We start from the raw sequence: 20424 nt of genomic DNA on the forward strand, positions 1-20424 counted from the left end.
GGGAATAACACTAACAGTAAAGTGGGTGTGGATTAAGAAAAGGGAAATACTCTTTTGCTTGGGAGAAGGGGAGTGGGAATGGGGAAAGGGAGATAAAAACTTGGCACACACCAAGATTATGGTAAGCTTCCTCCTCATCTCACACCATTAACACAAAATAAGTATCAATCAAAAGTTTTTTTAAAAAAAAAAAACTATAAATCTACCCGAAGAAACAATGAGTATGTTTGCAATCTTGGAGGACAAAATATCTATAAACTATTAAGGAAAATGATGCCAATTAGATCACATAAAAATGTAAAACTTTTACACTACTTTCTGGAAAAACAACAAAACCATAGCCAAATTTAAAATGACAATATTGGGGCGCCTGGGTGGCTCAGTTGGTTAAGTGTCTGCCTTTGGCTCAGGTCATGGTCTCCGGGTCCTGGGATCGAGCCCCATGTCAGGCTCCCTGCTCAGCGGGGAATCGGCTTCTCTCTCCTCTGCCCCTCCTCCCTGCTCGTTTTCTCTCTCTCTCTCTAAAATAAATAAATAAAATCTTTAAAACATAAAAATAAAATTAAATTAAAAATGACAATATTTTTGTCCACCAAAAAGTATTAGAATTAATGAATTCAGTGAAGTTGCAGGATACAAAATTAATATACAGAAATCTGTTGCATTTCTATACATTAATAACACAGTAGCCAAAAGAGAAATTAAGAAAACAATCCCATTTATAATTTTATCAAAAAGAATAAAATACCTAGGAATAAATTTAACTAAAGAGGTAAAAGACCTGTACTCTGAAAACTATAAAACATTTATAGAAGAGGGTGCCTGGGTGGCTCAGTCGGTTAAGTGTCTGCCTTTGGCTCAGGTCATGATCCCAGGGTCCTGGAATCGAGTCCTGCATCAGGCTCCTTGCTCTGTGGGGAGCCTGCTTCTCCTTCTCCTCCCCACTTGTGCTCTCTCTCACTATCTCTGTCTCTCTCTCTCAAATAAATAAAATCTAAAAAAAAAATTTATTAAAGAAATTAAAGATGACACAAACAAATGGAAAGATAGACCATGCTCAAGGACTAGAAGAATGAATATTGTTAAAATGTCTATGCTACCCAAAGCAATCTACAGATTCACTGTGATCCCTATCAAAATACCAAGAGTATTTTTTTCACAGAACTAGAAATAATCCTAACATTTTTACAGAACCACAAAATATCCCAATTAGCCAAAGCAATTTTGATAAAGAAGAACAAAGCTGCAGGTATCAGAATCCCAGATTTGAAACTGCACTACAAAGCTATAATAAAATAGTATGATACTGGTACAAAAATAAACACACAGATCAATGGTTTAAAAAAATTGACCATTATATGGTCTATGATGAAGGAGGTGAGAATATACAATGGGGAAAAACAATCTCTTCAATAAATGGTGTTGGAAAATCTGGACATGCAAAAGAATGAAACCAAACCACTTTCTTACATAAACCATAAAACTCCTAAAAGAAAGCATAGGCAATAGATTCTTGGACATCGGCCTTAGCAAAATTTTTCTGGATCCATCTCCTCAGGCAAGGGCAACAATAGCAAGAATAAACAACTGGAACTAGGAAACGATCAACAAAATGAAAAGGAAAACTACTGAATGGGAGAAGATATTTGTAAATGATCTACCTGAGAAGGGGTTAATATTCCAAATATATAAAGAACTCAAACAACTCAACACCAAAACACCCAAATAATCCAATTAAAAATGGGCAAAAAGACCTGAATAGACATTTTTCTAAAGAAGACATACAGATGGCCTACAGGCACATGAAAAGATGCTCAACATCACTAATCATCAGGGAAATGCAAATCAAAACCACAATGAGATATCACCTCACACCATCAGTATCAAAAAGACAAGAAATAACAAGTGTTGGCAAGGATGTGGAGAAAAGGGAATCCTTGTGCACTGCTGGTGGGAATGTAAACTGGTGCAACCATTGTGGAAAACAGTACGGTGATTCCTCAAAAAATTAAAACTAGAACTGCCATACAATCCATCAATTCCATTTCTGGGTATTTACTTGAAGAAAATGAAAACACAAATTTGAAAAGATACATGTACCCCAATGTTTACTGCAGCACTATTTATCACAGCCAGGATATGGAAGCAACCTAAGTGTCTATCAGTAGATGAATGGATAAAGAAGATACATAATGGAATATTTCTCAACCATTAAAAAAAAGAATGAAATCTTGCCACATGGATGGGCCTAGAAAGTATTACGCCAAGTGAAGTAAGTCAGACTGAAAAAGACAAATACCATATAATTTCACTTAAATGTGGAATTAAAAAACAAAACAAACAAAACAAAACAGAAACAGACTCATAAATACAGAGAACAAACTGATGGTTACCGGAGGGGAGGGGAATGGGGGGACAGGTGAAATGGGTGAAGGGGACTGGGAGGTGCGAACCCCAGCCAGTGACACTGTAATAACTTTGTATGGTGTCATGTTGTAATGTATGTAACTGTCGAGTCACTAAGTTGTACACTGAGACTAATATAACATTGTATGTCAACTATAATTTAAAAAATTTGATAATTTAGCAAAAATATTCCTGGTTACATATAACAAAGGACTAATTTTTGTTTAAAATACAAACAGCTCATTATTTATGATCTAAGCCAGTAAGAAAAGACTAACATTCCAAAAGAAAAACTGAAAAGGGACATAAACCAATGGCCAATAAAAATTAAGATATGCAACCCCATTCATAATTAAAGATATATAATAAAAATAACAATGAGCTACCATTGTTCACCTATCAAATTGGAAAAAAAATTCAATCTGAGAAAACTAGGTATTGGAATGGGGTCATGTCCAATATGCACCATCACACACTTCTGGTGAAAACCCAAACTCTTACAACCTTTTGGGCAATCAGTGGGCTAATATATTCATCCCAAAGCAAAGACATACAGACATCCAATTCAACTCAGCAATGCTATTTCTAGGAATCACGTGTATGAAAATGTATGTCTGCTCATGTGCACATACAAAGACTGTTGAATATTTGTGGGGAGCAAGAAATTAAAAAACACCATGCCAGAAAGTAAAGACATGCTCAAAAAGAAAACAAAACAAAACAAAACAAAAGCCCATATTAATGGGGTAAGCCAAAGCAGCACAGAAGCTAACTGAAAAGAGCTCCCAAAGAGGCCAAAGCTTGAACAATCTGATCAAATAAAGTATTATTCAATTATAACCCAAAGTATAAAACAAACGAATCCACAATGATATAAATTAATGACTAAAAGATGGGGAGAAAAGACAATATCTCATGCAGAAGAAATCCAAATAATTTATGTAGCCAATGTGCTCTTAAGGAGAAGGAACTCCTCCCTTCTTAGGTATGGGTTGTGGACAGTGACTTCCTTTCACATAGAGCATGGAAAGGGGATGGGTAAGGGGGAATAACTTTACAGTGGAGAAAACTGAAAAATATTAGGTCGGCCAGGTGATCAAGGTTAGTAACAACAGCTACAAGTTGTGCTGAGACTACGTGCCCTTGATGTGATGTGATGAAATGGCCCTGTGGACTTTTCCCAAATAACCAGTTTATTATGAAATAAATATTAAACAAACCCCAGTAGTGAAGCAGCCTACTAGTACTCCTAAAAACTGTCAAGGTCATCAAAAACAAGTCTGAGAAACTGCCAGTCAAGAGGAGCCTAACAGACATAGTTAACTAAATGTAATGTGGTAGCCTAAATGGGATCATGGAAGAGAAAAAAGACATTAGATAAAAACTAAAATCGAAATAAACTATGGAATTTAGTTAATAATAATATATCAATATTGATTTATTAATTGTAATAAATGTAACTTTACTAATATTAAGATATTAACAATAGGGAAAAACTGGGTGCAATGTCTAAGCATATAGACATAAAATGCCATAGTGTTATATTTTGGGGGAAAAGGGGCAATATGTTCCAAAATAATATGAATATTATTACATTAACATGTGATATATGAGCTCATATATGCATACAGGAAATTTACCTCTATGGAGAGGGATTTGAAGATTTAGTGATCAGGGTAAAGAAGATTTTACTTTTATCTACTGTCCTGTATTATTTCAATTTTTTTACAATATGCATTGTAACAATATTTTAGTGTTACTAAAATATTACAATAACATAATAACAAGGTGGTAGCTGATATTCAAAAGAAACTCCTAGATTCACATCTTCAAGCAAACGACAGTTACCATATTTGGTGTTATAACATTCATAATTCATGAAGAGGTCTTGATAATTCACCTACTTCAAGAATTTTGTGATTACCTACATATTTATTCTCTAGGTCACACTCTCACTGAAAATGTCAGCATTTCATCAGCAAAATGTTCATACAGAATGAATATACCACTTTAATAGAATTCAACATACAATTTTATTTTATTTTATTTTTATTTATTTATTTATTTGAGAGAGAGAGAGAGAGAGAGAGAGAGAATGAGAGATAGAAAGCACGAGAGGGAAAGAGGATCAAAGGGAGAAGCAGACTCCCTGCTGAGCAGGGAGCCCGATGTGGGACTCGATCCTGGGACTCCAGGATCACGACCTGAGCCGAAGGCAGTCGCTTAACCAACTGAGCCACCCAGGCACCCCTCAACATACAATTTTAAATAAGAAACAAATTGGGGTTATTTAGGCAACCTCTTTATTTCAGTAAATAAAATTCTCTATTAGTCATTTTCACAAAGTAAGGAAGGTGAAAGAAAGAAGGAAAAGAAATGGAGGAGAGTTGTATTTTGTAAACTAGACCACGTATATACTTAGCTATAACTCTGTACGGCATTTCTATATGTACACCATTTCTGTAACTTGAGATTTAATTAAAAAATAACAAAAAATACTGTTTATGTAGGGAACTGACCTTGACCCAAACAATCACTTAAGGCCACTTCTACATCCACAGCCTCACCTCCCACTACTATCCCCATACTCCTATATTTTATGTACCAGAAATTTCAAAAATACTTGTATTTCTTCTACACAGACTATGTTATTTAACCTCACCAAGCCTTTCAAACATCCTGTACATCTATTTTTTTTAAATATTTGAGAGAGAGAGAGCACAGCTGGGGGTGGAGGGTGTGTGGGAGGAGCAGAGGGAGAGGGAGAAGCAGACTCCCCGCCGGGCAGGGAGCTCGAAGTGGGGCTTGATCCTAGGACCCCGAGATCATGACCTGAGTTGAAGGCAGACACTTAACTGACTGAGCCACCCAGGTGCCCCTGAGTATCTTATACTTCTAACTTGACACACACCTATTTATTTATCTAAAGAGCTCCTCCCTCAAACCCTGAATAAGTATCACTTCTATGTAATTCCTTTGCTGGCCCTTCTGGATAATTTATTCCTTTTCTTTATAGTACTTCTGTTCATAGTCCAAATAATTGTTACTCCACGTGTCATTCTACAGTGTACTTTTCTTGTCTTTTTCAAACTCATTTAGACAGACCTTATACTTTGTCTTGTACCTAAAACACTATACAGTGCCAGTAAACTGAAATGAAGTGAACTTCAAGAATTCAGAGAGTAGGTGATTGGAAGAATACAGACTTTACAGATGAAGAGTCTACTTTTGAAATGGCTCCTATGGTTGGTTACTAACTATGCAACCTTGAACAAATTCTTTAATTACACTAGACTTTTAGTACTATTACCTACCTTGTAGCATCAAAATGACTAAATGAAAAAAATGCATAGTATGCATAGAAAAAAGCACTTTATGAATCATAAGATTTGACAAAAAATTTAGTGTTTTTATTCATGATTTAAGACATTAATAATCTCTATAGTAATCAAAAGAATATCTCTAAGAATATGAATCTGATAAAAATTACCATATATCGGGTATATTTATTTGATGTTTTTAAGTATCTATTTTGGTATATGTTTAATAATGTATTAGTACAATGGTACTAATTTATTGTGCTTACTTAAAATTTATTTACTAATGAAGTAAACAAAATGGAAGACAATCAGCATATGTTCAATTATTACTTTTCAGTCTATCCCTCTAAAATACAATATGTACCCACTATAGCTGGAAGTCTCTATTTTATTCATCTTTTCTACCCAGCATAACAACCTCACTAAGCAGTCCACAAAATGTAGAAAGGAAGTGGGGAGCAGGACTTCTGGGATGGCAGAGTAGAGAGCACAGATCTCCTCAGCAGAACAAAAATTTAACTGGTAAAATGATTAAAAAACAATCATTTGAAGTATCTGGTAATTTTTCTAAGGGCATACAGCAAATGAAGAAATAAATTTCAATAAGAACACCAAGAGTCTGTGGCATTTTAGTGAAGATCTGCTCCCTTCCCCTGATACCCTACTTCCATGTCTGGGAAGCTCTATTCTGTACTTATTCCAGACAGGTATGGTCAGTAAGATGGGTAGCTTCCTCTCCTCTCAGCTCTAGTCTGGGGCTATGGTTTCAGCCCAGGAGGGAGAGGCTATGTCCCAAGATGCAAAAGATCTATTCCAGCTGGGCAGAGCCAAGAGGACTGTGTCTCCCTTTCCTCACCCAGGCCCCAAAAGTAAGTCAGAAGCTGTACTCCAGGCATAGCAGGCTGGGGACCTGAGACTCTCACTTTTAACTTGCTCTTAGGGCAGAGCACTCATGCTGGGAGTGGCAAGGTGTGAAGAACAGGGGCTAACACTGCCCATCCTCCACTGCCCACTCATAAAATGTGTTACTCTGGAAAAAGTGAGTCTTCATACTGGGTTCTAGCGCAGTAGAACAGGGATTCTGTCCAGAGGGAAAGAGAGGCTAGCTTTGCCTACAGAGACCGATATTATTTGTGACACAGTAGGGAAAACGCCATGCCTGTGGGCATTGTCTAAAAACAATGGAGATCCTTGTGGAGGCTGGGCAGGTCCCTGACACAAGCAAACAGGCCAGGCACCAGAAGTTGAAGAGAAACAAGAAAAGAGATAGCCAAAAAGAGCCTACTTAGCAACAGTCATCTCTGGAGGTCATTAAGGATATGCACAGGTGCTATGCTGTGCAGGATGTGGGGGAGATTTGAAGCATTCCCCAAGCTGCACAAAGTACATCAACACACAGTAAAAGCATTACGGGTACAAGGGATTTACAAACAACCTCAAATCAAACCCTGACTGAACAATAAGCTACTCTGACCCAAGAGCAACTTCCAGGAAATAAAATCACATTCATCCCTGGCAGTCAGAAAGAACGTGAATGCACAAGGCTATACCGTCTCAGGAGCAATCAGGGGGGAAATTCTAAACTACTAATACCTGGTTCGATCTGTGGCAAATACAGACTCCTTGAACTGAGATGCGGCACCCAGGCTACTCAGACATCCAATGGTAAAGGATAAAAATGTAACTGGATAAGGGAACTTAAAGCACAACCTTTGACCAATAAGTGACATTAAAAAAGAAGATCTCAAATCAAGAATCTTAACTTAAGAAACAAGAAGGGGCAAAATAAACCCACAGTGAGCTGCAGGAAGGAAATGATAAAGAGAACAGAACAGAAATAAGTGAATTACAGAATAGAAAAGCAATTGAAAAAAAAAAAATCAATGAAACCAAAAGTTGATTTGTTAAAAAAAAAAAATCAAGAAAACTGACAAACCTTTGGTTAGACTGACCATGGGATTAAAAAAAAAAAGACTCATTATGAAAATCAGGAATGAAAGAGGGGACATCACAACTGACCTTACAGAAATAAAAAAAAAATTAAGGGAAAAGTATGAAAAACTTTGTGTAAGTTAACTTAGATAAAATGAACAAAATACCAAAATGGACAAAAGAAAACACAGAAAATCTAAATACACCTATTACAAGTAAAGAAACTGAATTAGTAATTTTAAAACTTCCCACAGAAAGTGCCCAGGTCTATAGATGGCTTCATTGGAGAAAACTACCAAACTTTCAAGGAAGAATTAATACCAGTTCTTCACAAAAACCTTCACAAAAAAAAATAGAAGAGGAAAACACTTCCCAATTCATTCTATGAAGCCAGTATTACCCTGATACCAAAACCATCATGGGGTGGGGGGCAGGTTTGGACACACAAGAGACTACTAATCAATATCCATTGTGAATATAGATGCAAAATTCCTCTAAAAAACTACTGTTCAGCAATGTATAAAATGATTATACACCATGACCAAATGGGATTAATTTCAGAAATGCCAAGAAGGTTTCAGAATTCAAAAAATTAACGTAAATCACCTTAGTAATAGAATAAAGGACAAAAAACACACGATCATTTCAACAGATGGAAAGATAAAGAGCATTTGACAAAATTCAACATTTCATGAAATGCTAAATAAACTATGAATAAAAGTACCTTAAACCTGACAAATGACATCTACAAAAAACCCACAGCTAACATCATACTTAAAAAGAACGACTAAATACTTTTTCCCCTCTAAAATCAAGAACAAGTAAGGATGTTTGCTTTCATCTCTTCTCAACCTTGTCCTGGAGGTTCTAGCCAGGGCAGTGGCAAGAAAAAGAAAATAAAAGGCATCCAAGATATTATATTTTGATAAAAAGGTCAATTCATCAATTAGATATAACTATTATACACACATAATGTACCAACAACAGAATCTCAAATATATAAAGCAAAAACTGATAGAATTGAAGGAAGAAAAAAATTCTACAATAGTTGGAGACTTTAATACACCACTTTCATTAATGGACAGCACATCTAGATAAAAGAGCAATACAGAAATAAAAGATCTGAACATCATAAACCAAAAGGATATCTATCTATCTATCTCTTTACATCCCTAAACAGAAGATTACACATTATTCTCAAGTACACATAGGATATTATCCAGAATAGGCCATATATTAGGCAACAAAACAAATCTCAATAAATTTAAAATGAATGAAATCATATGAAGTATCTTCTCCAACAATAACAGAATGAAACCAGAAATCAGTAACAGAAGGAAAAAAAAATTACAAATGTGTGGAAAATAACCATCACTCTAAACAACCAACAGGACAGAGAGAAAATTACACAACAGGCTCTGAAAAAAGAAACACTAGAATACACTCGAGATACATGAAAACAAAAATCCAACATACCACCCTGAGTGCTATCTTCACTGCACTCAGTGGGCGATCTACAGCTTGCCTACATTAAGAAAGAAGATTTCAAGTCAATAACCTAACTTTACATCCTGAAGAACTGGAAGAGAAGAGGAAACTAAACCTAAAGCTAGCTAAAGGAAGGAAAACAGACCAGAAATAAATAGAGACCAAAAAATTCAAGAAAATCAAAAGTTGATTCTTTGAAAAGCTCAAAAAAACTGATAAACCTTTAGCTAGATTGACAAAAAGACACAAAAAACTAACATCAGAACTGAAAATGAGGGTATTACTACTGACCTTACAGAAATAAAAAGGACCATAGCAGAATACTATGAATGAATGTGTGCCAACAAATTAGATATCCTAGATGAAATCAATAAATTCAAGGAAACACACCAAATATTAAACTAACTCAAGACAAAATACAAAATCTCAACAAACCTATATAAGAAGTAGAGAATGAATCAATCAGTAATCAAAAACTTCCCAAAAAGTAAAGTCCAGGACCAGATGGTTTCAACGGTAAATTCTAACAAACTTGTAAAGAATTAACAATTCTTCACAAACTCTTCCAAAAAAACAGAAGAGTTTAGGTGTTTAGATTAATGCCTGGTGTATACTAAGCATCACACAAGTTTTGGCTATTATCATCACTACTACTACTATTATTGTCCTAAAACAAAAGGCTATTTATTCTTCTCTAAAAATTCTCAAAAGTAGACACTGTACAAGCTCTCCTTGTTTAGCAATAATTACTGAGATATTTTTAAATGTTACATTTCTAATACACTGCTCCTGCACAAATAGACATTCTATGCTAAATAGTACAGCATTCTATACAGACCCTGGAGAAAGACTGCCTAGAGCGGACTCCTAATTTTGCCACTCAGTAGCTGTATGACTCTCAGGTAACTTACTTAACTGCAAGTGCCTCAGTTTCTTCTTCTATAAAATGGGGGATAATAACAGTACTGATTCTTCACTGGGTAGCTATAAGGTTTAAGTGATTTATAAAGTACATGTAAAGTGCTGAGTGCAACATCTGATGCACAGCAAATGCAATATATACTTGCTATTAAACAATAATTTGTAAAGTAGTAAGTTAAATGTTTATTAAGTGTTAATAATATGCCAAGTGCTGCAATAAAGCACTTGAACATTATTACACTTTTTTCTTACAAAATCCCTACTGTACAGATGAGAAGGGGAAAAAGGCTTACTAAGGTAAATATCTTGCCTAGTCATACTGCTATCAAGTGGCAGAACTGGGATGTAAACCCAGCTACAAAGCCAGAGCTCTTTAATTTTCAGAAGAGATTCATCCCTACCCTTCCCTCTCCAGGGCTAGTGACAAACGCATAATCAAGCACAGCATTCTTCTCTCTGATCCCAGAAGCAGTGGTAGAATCTTCTCCTGCACACAGCCCTCTACACAGTTACTATCAATAGAACAAAGTTGGTATGAGGAATGAAATCAATTTGCCATCCTTGCTATTTAAACTGACTCTCACATAAGTAGAGGGAGAGATTTTTTTTTTTTAAGGAAGGCTATTTCTTTATTATTTAAGTAATCAATCTATGATGAACACAGGTAAAATATTTTCACATGTATGGTTACTTACAGAAATTTTTCTTTAAAAAAATTAATTTAAATAAAATTTGAAGCTCCTATAAAGACACAATGTGGTTTGCATACTATGTCTATCCTTCAGAATCCTAGGGTTCTACAGAGGTGAGGTACAACTCAGGAAAGACAATGTCAGCTGGTCCCATACCCTAGTTTCAACCAAAGCAACTTTACTTTTTATGTTTTATTTATAGAATAGGGTTCTTCATAAAATTTTATTTAGGGGCAAAGGAGCTTCCATTGCCAAATACTGATATTGAAAAAAAACACAAACTCAGAATTCACAAAAGTATTATAAGCCTGACTTTCAAAACATTCAAAAATCCCCATTTTTGTCTGGTCAAGGAGAAAGTGCCACTTTTTCTGAACTAAATCAGAGTTACTAAAACCTACTGGGTAATCTAAAGTATACTAATTGACTACATGATGCTCTAGTTACTATAGCAAACACTAATAATTCCAACCAGAAGACTATGACTAAGACTAATTAGGTCACACCTCTGGTCTCTGTCCTGACTTAATTCCCCCTTCTTTTAGTTACTCTCTTTAGTCCTTTCCCCAGTTATATGCTAAAAGCTGATTATTTACAATCCCTAAAGAAAACAGTCTTTAAAATGGCAGAGTGGAGCAAAATAAAGACAAGTTCACCAAAACAGATGTAACATTTCAGTCAAACTGTGGTCAGTGGAAATATTTGCCAAATATTCCAGTAATCCTACTCTAACTTCACCCAGAACTGAAGAGTGCTTATGGACAAAAATTATGATGAAGCCCTGGGGTAGCTTAGCTATAATTTTAAAATTAAAAATCACAATGGGGGAATAGTTAGGGAGTATTATGCAGTTCAATAACTCAGTGGAATATTATATAGCCAATAACATAGTATTTGTATACTATGAGGCAACATGGAAAGTTTTATGAGATCTTCAAAGTTTGTAAGGTCATAAATAATTATTCACACAAATAGGTAAAACATGTACAAATGAAATAAGATAGATAGATAAACAGATACATAGATAATGTAGAAGTCAAAAGTCAGGATGGTGAGTGAAAAATTTTTCTTTAAAATCTTCCAAAAAGTAATAGAGGCTCAAAAAGAGAAACACCAAGAAAGAGAATGAAGAAGGCTCAGGACAGATGAGAATCCATACAAAGACTCAGAAGGATCAGATATTCAAAGAAAGATGGGTAGAAACCCAACAAAAGAGGAGTAGAGAAAACCAAGAGAATGAGGTTAAAATCCATATAGGAAGGAAATGAGATAGACAGACAGATATCAGAGTTGAAGAGGGAAAAGAAATCTGAGGGGGTGACACAGACCAAAAGAGAGGGACAGAACCTCAGAGACCAAAAGATAGAAACCTAGAGCACAGAGTGAAAGAAGCAGAAACCTGTAAAGTAGACAGCGACAAAAGGCATAAAAGAGACTGGGAAAATGGCAGAGGGAGAAATGAGGACAACAATAAAAGAGAGTTATGAAATATTTCCATATACATCAACCAAGTCTTTCACCCTTATAATCCTGAAACACTGAATTCTTCTCTTTCTCATCCTCAACAATTTCTAAAACCATCCCCCTAATCGCCGCCTCCTCACATCTCCTTTAGGCTCATGTTCTGACCACTGATCTCCTGTCCAGATGTTCCCCTAAGCTCTCTAACACCTGGAAAAGAAACTCTTCATGGGGTTTTGAATCCCAGTCTCTTCACAGAGGTTTTTTTGTTTTGTTTTTGTTGTTTTTACTGCTTTGCCCTAGACAAAACCTGGATCCCACCCAAAGGCACTGGCTTCCTTGCAGTTTCCCAAATGAAGATGGTTCTCATATTCTAGGACCAGAAGGCAATACTTGGCAAGCTGCTGGCTCTTTACCCTCCTGGTCTCAAACATCCCCTTCTCTCTCTTCCCAGAACTCCGAAGAGCTCTACCACATGGCTACATAACAACCTTGTCAATATGCTTTCTCTGCTTAGCACCCCACCCCCCGCTGTCAGCCACCACTACCACCTATGAAATCATACATGTATCTATCTAATGGGCATTCTATTTGCATGTCCCAAAGGCATCTGGAACTACTCCCCCAAACTCTTCTAATATATACACATAGGCAGGGCATAATGCTTCTGTTAGAAAAATGCCTACCTAATAGAGGACTGTCATATTCAGAGAGAAATCATCTTTAAAGATTTGTAAGAATTTCCTATGATATTTAGATCCTTTTCTAAAAGGTAGTTCTAAGTTCATTCTCAGTAACCTACTCTTAAGAGTTAGAACTGATACTTACAAACCTGAGCTCTCAACCCGAGAGCAGAACCCATCTTCTCATATGGGACGTATTAATTTACTACCTGGTCTCTTGAGTGATGTTAGCCCTCTCAGAACAATTCAGAAGAATGGAAGTGGAGATCATGAGTAGGGCAAGAAGAAATCATCTTTTTGGTGGCTAGAAGACTATGGGAGGTCCTGACCCTCCCATATGCAGTATTTCTGCATATCTTCAGAAAACCTTCCTTTTTTGTTAAGGAAGGATCATTACTTTCAGCAATATATCACAACTTTTCTTTCTATTTTTTTTAAATGAAGCTATCCAAAATTAAGAGGAATCTTTATTTTTTTCATTTCAGAAATTTATAAAGCTCAAGAGAAAGTTCTGAGATAAATAAAACATTAGAAAGCACATTTCTTTTTTATAATAGGGGTTCGGTGTCCTTCTGGTTAACCTCCCTTAATGACTTCTCAATTGCTCTTTATCTGTAAGACCATTTATGATAATAAGCAGCTCTGAACAGCAGCAGGGAGGAAAATCCACCCTCTGGGGTACACAGATAACAGTCCAGTGTCACTCCCAAGGCAGGATTAAGTGAGGGTGAGGGCAGACTGTGATCAAGGCTTTCACCAGACCAAAACCAGATAGGTAAACCTTTTGATGCTGCCACAAATAGAGCCTTATATTCAAAAGTTTGATTCTTCCTTTTCTGTTCTTCATCTTTGTAAGCACTAAATGAGTTAATATTTGTAAAGTGCTAAAAACAGTGTCTGCTGTAGAGGGAAAGCTATATAAATAAAGTAATCATGAGAAAATGTTTAAGGGCTTTGAAAGGAGGCCTCTGCAAACCAATCTCCATGTAATCTATTGGTTCATGGAACAAATAATTCTGACCTTTACTTTCTCCCTGGGGTATTATAATGTCTAGCATCTAATAACAAAAAGTCATGAGGATGCAAAATTCCATTATAAGAGTGCTGTGAATGTAACAGATGTTCCATAATTTTATTTGGGAAGGGACAGGAAAAAGTAAAGACATGTCAAAACGGATACGTTAAAGACATAACAGGCTGTTTGCTAGGTTAAAAAAAAAAAAAGTAGGCATGAACCTCATAACTGGCTTTCGAAACAAAAGAGCTCAAATACTTACAAGGGCTTACAGTCCCAAATACAAATACCTGAGAAACAAGAGTCACTAAGGAGCCAATTTGCTAATTATGGTTGCTAAAACTATGACTGACACAAACACATACAAATATTTAACATTTATATATCTATAGGAGGTATATCACAATTGTGGCTTAATACATAGGTATCTTCCCATATTATAGGATGACATGAAAAAAAACTTCTAAGGAAATAATCTGAATAAAATTTAATGGAAAATGGTTAAGCACTGGTACACTGGGAAATAGTTATATGAAGTAAAAAGAATACTGTGCTTAGAAATCAAGAGGAATTACGAATCTAGGAACTTCAGATAGTATATACCAGAAATCTGAAGTCCAAAATATCAAATGGTCAGGGCGCCTGGGTGGCTCAGTCAGTTAAGCGGCTGCCTTCATTCAGCTCAGGTCATGATCCCAGGGTCCTGGGATCGAGTCCCACATCAGGCTCCCTGCTCCGCGGGGAGCCTGCTTCTCCCTCTCCCTCTGCCTGCCTCTCTGCCTACTTGTGCTATTTCTCTGTCAAATAAGTAAATAAAATCTTTAAAAAAAAAAAAATCAAATGGTCTTATCCAAAGTCGTATTTGTTTAGCCAAAAAGATTAAGTGGTTTATTATTTGCCCTGCCCTCTCACCCCAAACCAGTGAAGCAGAAATGTAAGGAAATATTGAATCTGGGAAGGGACAGTGAACAGGCAGAAAGAAGCAGGTAAAAAAGAAGAAACTAACTTTCTGTGCTTCCAAACTCCAGTGAGCACAATGACATCAGTTATTGTCATCATCTGAATGGAAAGACCAAAAAGGGCCAGGGATACACAGCACAAAGTCTCCTTTAATTATCCTTTGCTTTCACAAAATTAAATGTGATCATAAATAGTGACCACTTAAAACAAGCTCTGTAATATTACACCTTTCTTTTTCCCTCGCCAAAGGTAGGTTAAACTTGCCTCCCACTGTTTAAGTCTCATTCTGGTCCTACCAAAGTCTTCCTGTTTCCCATTTCCCTCCAGTACTTCCACTTAAATTCCACATAATTCCACTTAAATTCCACATAATTTTCCACCCTCTAATAAACAGGTGGAACTATCATGGGAGCGGCTCCAGAAGCACATAAGGAACATAGAAGGTTTAAAATATATATACGTATGTATAAAGAACTAAAGACGGATATTCGAAAAAAGAAAATTCTTAAAAATTCATTCCCTTTATTATTTCATAAACAATTTCTGATATAACTAATGATATTCAATGATTATATCGTGAGCTCAGAATCACTAGGGCCTGTGTTTTAGAATTCTTCCATTCAATTAGCAAAACTGTTCTGCTAGTTGTGCTAAGGTGGGGGGTAGGGTGGAGAATGATGACTATTTTTAGAAGAATAACAAGTCTATCACAATATTCAGTACACACTTTCTGCAAGACCTACCTTCTCACCACTTGAGTAGAAGAAATAACGCAATCGGACTATGTTACAGTGATCTAGCTTTCTCATGATTTGGAGCTCTCGGTTCTGAAAAGGAAACACATGAAAATATTTTTTAAAGGATAAATGCTATTCACCATATTGACTAAGATTCTAAGAACTCATAACATTAAACACTACAAAGAGCAGGCTATAGATATGTTACTAAAAAGTATGGTCTAGGGGGTGGGGGCCTGGGCAAAATAGGTAAAGGGGATTAAGAGGTACAAACTGCCCACTGTAAAATAAGTAAGTCATGGGGATGAAAGTAAAGCATAGGGAATATAGTCTATAATACTGTAATACACTTATCATGGTGAGAATTTCGTAAGTGTTGTACAATCACTACATTGTACACCTGAACTTAATTTTTATTATGTCAGCTATACTTTAATTAAAATTTTTAAAAATTAAAAATTAAAAAATAACAAAAAAAATTTAAACAAAATAAAAAGTATGGTCTATAGACCAATGCTGACCTGCAACCTATTTGTTACTAGTCTATGTTACTAGTCTACTACTTTCTGCTACTCTGCAGTAAGAAAAATACAGAAATTGAGAATAAGTGCTTAGAATGTTTTATAGCAATTTGATAGAATAATTTCATATCTGTGAATCTTGTAATGAAGAGTGGGGCCTATATTTTGTATTTTTTTAAATTTCACTTTTCTAGTAACTGATTTCTATTGTATTTTAAAAAAATATCAGTCTTTGATGAACTGGAAATTTTTTTTTTAAAGATTTTATTTATTTGACCCAGAGAGAGACAGTGAGAGAGGGAACACAAGCAGGGGAGTGGGAAAGGGAGAAGCAGGCTTCCCGCCCAGCAGGAAGCCCAATGCGGGGCTTGATCCCAGGACCCTGAGATCATGACCTGAGCTGAAGGCAGTCGCTTAACCAACTGAGCCACCCATGCACCCCTGAACTGGAAATTTTTAAAACTAGTATTTCACCACTAATAGCTTGAGAAGCAGTGTGTATAGTATTTAAGAGATATCTGGAATAAGCTATTAGTAATGTAATCTTTTGCAACTATAATAAAAATCAAACTTCTCACTCAACAAATGAATTTGGGTGCAAAGAGCTCTTACAAGCCCTCCTAACTTCCAAGATACAGTGTAAAAAAAAAAAATCTGAGAGCCCATAAGAAGGGCTCAGTTGCTAAATTAAAATATGGCATACTAGAAACTGTGCAGTCCTGATAAATTTACAGACCACACAAATAACTTTTTCCTTTGGGGAATTTCAAAGTTATGTTCATTCTTCATGAAAACACTAAATAATGACTTCCTAACAATGTAAGTTTTTGCAGTAGTAAATGAAGAGTATATATTAACAAAGAAGATAAATTCCAAAAATATACTTGGCTATCAGAAGTCCAGTAAATAAAGGCCAAATTACATAACACAGAGAAAACATTACAAAGTACTAGCTATGTGGACAGGAAATATAAAATTTCAAAATTTTGGAAGGGCTATAAAACATAAAGTTATATACCTGGGAATCTGGAAGGAAAAAATGCTTTTTGGTTAGGAAAAAAGGGCCAAAAAAAGAGGGGCTGGGGATTGCACAGCAGATGAGGAACCTCATAAGCAGAACTATTCTAGAGCAGAGTGGGCTCCAGTTCTTAGAAGATGGTACCAGAAATATGCAAATTGTTTCTCTTCCTCTAGAATCTTCCAACTGGCTCTATGATTGTTCTAGCATGTCATCTCAGGGAAATTAAAAACTCGAAAGGACTATCCTCTATCCCTTTAAATGGACTGTGAGAGCTGGGTTCATGTACAGTGATATTTAAAATTCTTTTATAGGGGCACCTGGTAAGAGCTGACTCTTTTAAGCAGCTGACTCTTGATACCAGCTCAGGTCACGATACCAGGGTCCTGGGATGGAGCCCCACGTCAGGCTCCGCACTCAGTGGGGAATCCGCTTAAGGATTCTCTCTCCCCCTCTCCCTCTGCCCTTCCCTCCACTCATGCTCTCTCTCAATAAATAAATCTTTTTTAAAAAATAAAATTATTTTATAGAACATCAATCTTTCATCCCATTACTTGTTATAAAATGTTTATAGCTGAAGCAATAAACAAAAACTCAGACAGTACAGTATTATTCCTTTAATAAAGATAACAACTCAAGTCACATTCTGAGTTTTAACTGTGACAGAGAACACAAAAAAACTTTACCAATTTCAAAACTGTGTCTATTTGCATTTTAAACTGATGCTAAGTCTAGAAGTATGTCTATACTTTGCCAGTTCACATCTATATGGATAGTTTTGTGGAAGAACTGCTAGTGTAAGCTAAGACTCACGGCTGTCACAATATATAGACATTAAGATTGTTTTTCAACATAGTCAACTATGTTAAAATAAGCCATTTTTGGGCGCCTGGGTGGCTCAGTTGTTAAGCGTCTGCCTTCGGCTCAGGTCATGATCCCAGGTTCCTGGGATCGAGTCCCACATCGGGCTCCCTGCTCCGCGGGAGGCCTGCTTCTCCCTCTCCCACTCCCCCTGCTTCTGTTCCTGTTCTCGTTATCTCTGTCAAATAAATAAAATCTTAAAAAAAAAATAAGCCATTTTTCCAGACTCATTAACCAAGTTATAAAAGAGAACTATTAAATTCTCAGGTAACAGAAGTTGTATAAGTTTATGTATACTATCTTTTACCAGAAAGAATGCATAAGTGAAGCAAATACATGGACCTAAATATTCATCTACCCTTACTCTTTTGACATATTCTATTCTTTTTAAAGTCTTAAATTTTCTCATCTTAAAATTTCCTAAAAGGTCTAAAATATAAGTTTCATAGAGCAACATTTATAAGTATTAATCATGCCAACATTAGGCAAACAGAGTTAATGCCTGAATGCACTTAAACATACAACTATCACAAGCCTAGCCATTGTTACTAAGTCATTCTTTAATAATTCACTAATGACAAACTAATTCTATAGAAAAAACTGTTATTCTACAAATACTGTACACCTATTCTATGCCAGGCATCGTCCATAATGTTAAGGATATGGCAGTGAACAAGACTAAGTTCCTATCTTCATGAAACTTACAGTCTATGGAGGGCAGTGAAGAAGAAGCAATATATTTTCACATAGCTTAAGGAGATAGAGCATGATATAGACAAGGAGTTGTATTTTGGATAGGGAAGTCAGAATACACCTCACAAAGGAGGTAAGATCTGAACACAAACCTGAATGATATGATGATGAGAACCATGTGAAGGTATGGGGGAACAGCAATGCAGTTTATAGGAACCTCCAAATGTGAACAGCTAGAGGTGGACATGACATATTCAAGAAATAGCTAAAGAATAATGTGATTGAGTAAAGGAAGAGAAGAAAAGTTCAGAGAAGGTAGGCCGGCGGTATGTCTATAAACTCTTTTAATCATGGTAAGAAACTGAGTTTCACATTAAATGTAAAGGAAAGCCAATGTTTTGATCAGGAAAATGACATAATCTGATTTACCCTTTTAAAAGATCATTCTAAAAACTCTTGAAGAGAATAAATTTGATGGGGAAAGTGGTTCAAGAGTTCTGTTTTCCATCTATTAAGTTTGAAATGTTTACTAGCCGTCCAAGTGAAAATACTATGAGGCTCAAGGTAGAAGTTGAAGCTGGAAATATGCATCAGGGGGTCATCTTCATAAAGGGAACTTAAAGCAAGGGAACCCAATGGTATCACCCAGGGAAGAAGTTTAGACCAAAATACATAAATAAATATCCAGAGGTACGAGAGAGGGGGTATAGCTCAGGGGAAGAGCATTTGACTGAAGAGGTACGAGAGGAGTGGATCACGTGGCAAAGTAATGAAGTAAGACGAAAAACAGGAGATAGTATTATCTTAGAAGCCAATTAAAAAAAGTTTTCAGAAAAAGGGAGTGACCATTTATGCCGAAAGCTGCTGAAAGGTTGATTAAGATGAAAACAGAAAACTGATAATTGGAAAGGATAAATGCAGGATGCCAGTGACTCTTAATAAAAGTGGCTTCAGTAGAACAGTAGTTAACAAAAGCCTGACCAGAGTGAATTGAAGTGGGCCTGGAAGACACGGGGGAAGGAGTAAGAAGTTAGAAAGTTTAAATAGAGGTAATATTTCCAGCTATCGTGGAATAAAGAGATTGGTAAATCCGTCGCCCCACAAAACACCTATAACAAGGACAACATTGTAGGGGTGCCTGGGTGGCTTAGTTGGTTAAGTGTCTCTTACTCTCAGTTAGGTCATGGTCTCAGGGTCCTGATCCAGCTCTGGGTTGGGCTCCTTGCTCAGTGGGGAGTCTGCTTCAGATTTTCTCTCTCTTCCTCTGCCCCTCCCCCACTCCCGCTTGCACATGTGGGCACAAGCTCTCTCCCTCCCTCCCTCAAAATAAAGCTTAAAAAAAAAAAAGGACTATACTGTAGAAAACAACCATTTCAAGGCTCTGGAAATCAAGCAAAGGCAACAACAAATCAAGTAGCATTTACTCTTGAAAAACTGCTAGACACTGGAGATGGGACAGTGGAGATCAATGGCTTTTTAAAAAAATTTTATTTTATTATGTTAATCACCATACATTACATCATTAGTTTTTGATGTAGTGTTCCATGATTCATTGTTTGTGTATAACACCCAGTGCTCCATTCAATACGTGCCCTCTTTAATGCTTATCACCAGGTTAACCCATCCCCCCACACCCCTCCCCTCTAAAACCCTCAGTTTGTTTCTCAGAGTCCATAGTCTCTCATGGTTCGTCTCCCCCTCCGGTTCCCCCCCCCC

The 20424-nt window shown here is 36.3% G+C and overlaps 1 protein-coding gene across 2 annotated transcripts in view; it reads right to left on the reverse strand.

Moving 5' to 3' along the window:
• The window catches only part of GSK3B (glycogen synthase kinase 3 beta), a 205123-nt gene that overhangs the window by 93416 nt on the left and 91283 nt on the right, over window positions 1-20424 (reverse strand). For both annotated transcript variants that reach the window (XM_025874826.2, XM_025874830.2), the window contains exon 3: window positions 15622-15705. In XM_025874826.2, coding sequence (XP_025730611.1) covers window positions 15622-15705 — 84 coding nt within the window. The remainder of the gene's footprint in view (window positions 1-15621; window positions 15706-20424) is intronic.

Source organism: Callorhinus ursinus, unplaced genomic scaffold (genome assembly GCF_003265705.2).
Source record: "Callorhinus ursinus isolate GAN/ISIS: 27379988/994484 unplaced genomic scaffold, GSC_fseal_2.0 scaffold1, whole genome shotgun sequence".
NCBI classification, from domain to species: domain Eukaryota; kingdom Metazoa; phylum Chordata; class Mammalia; order Carnivora; family Otariidae; genus Callorhinus; species Callorhinus ursinus.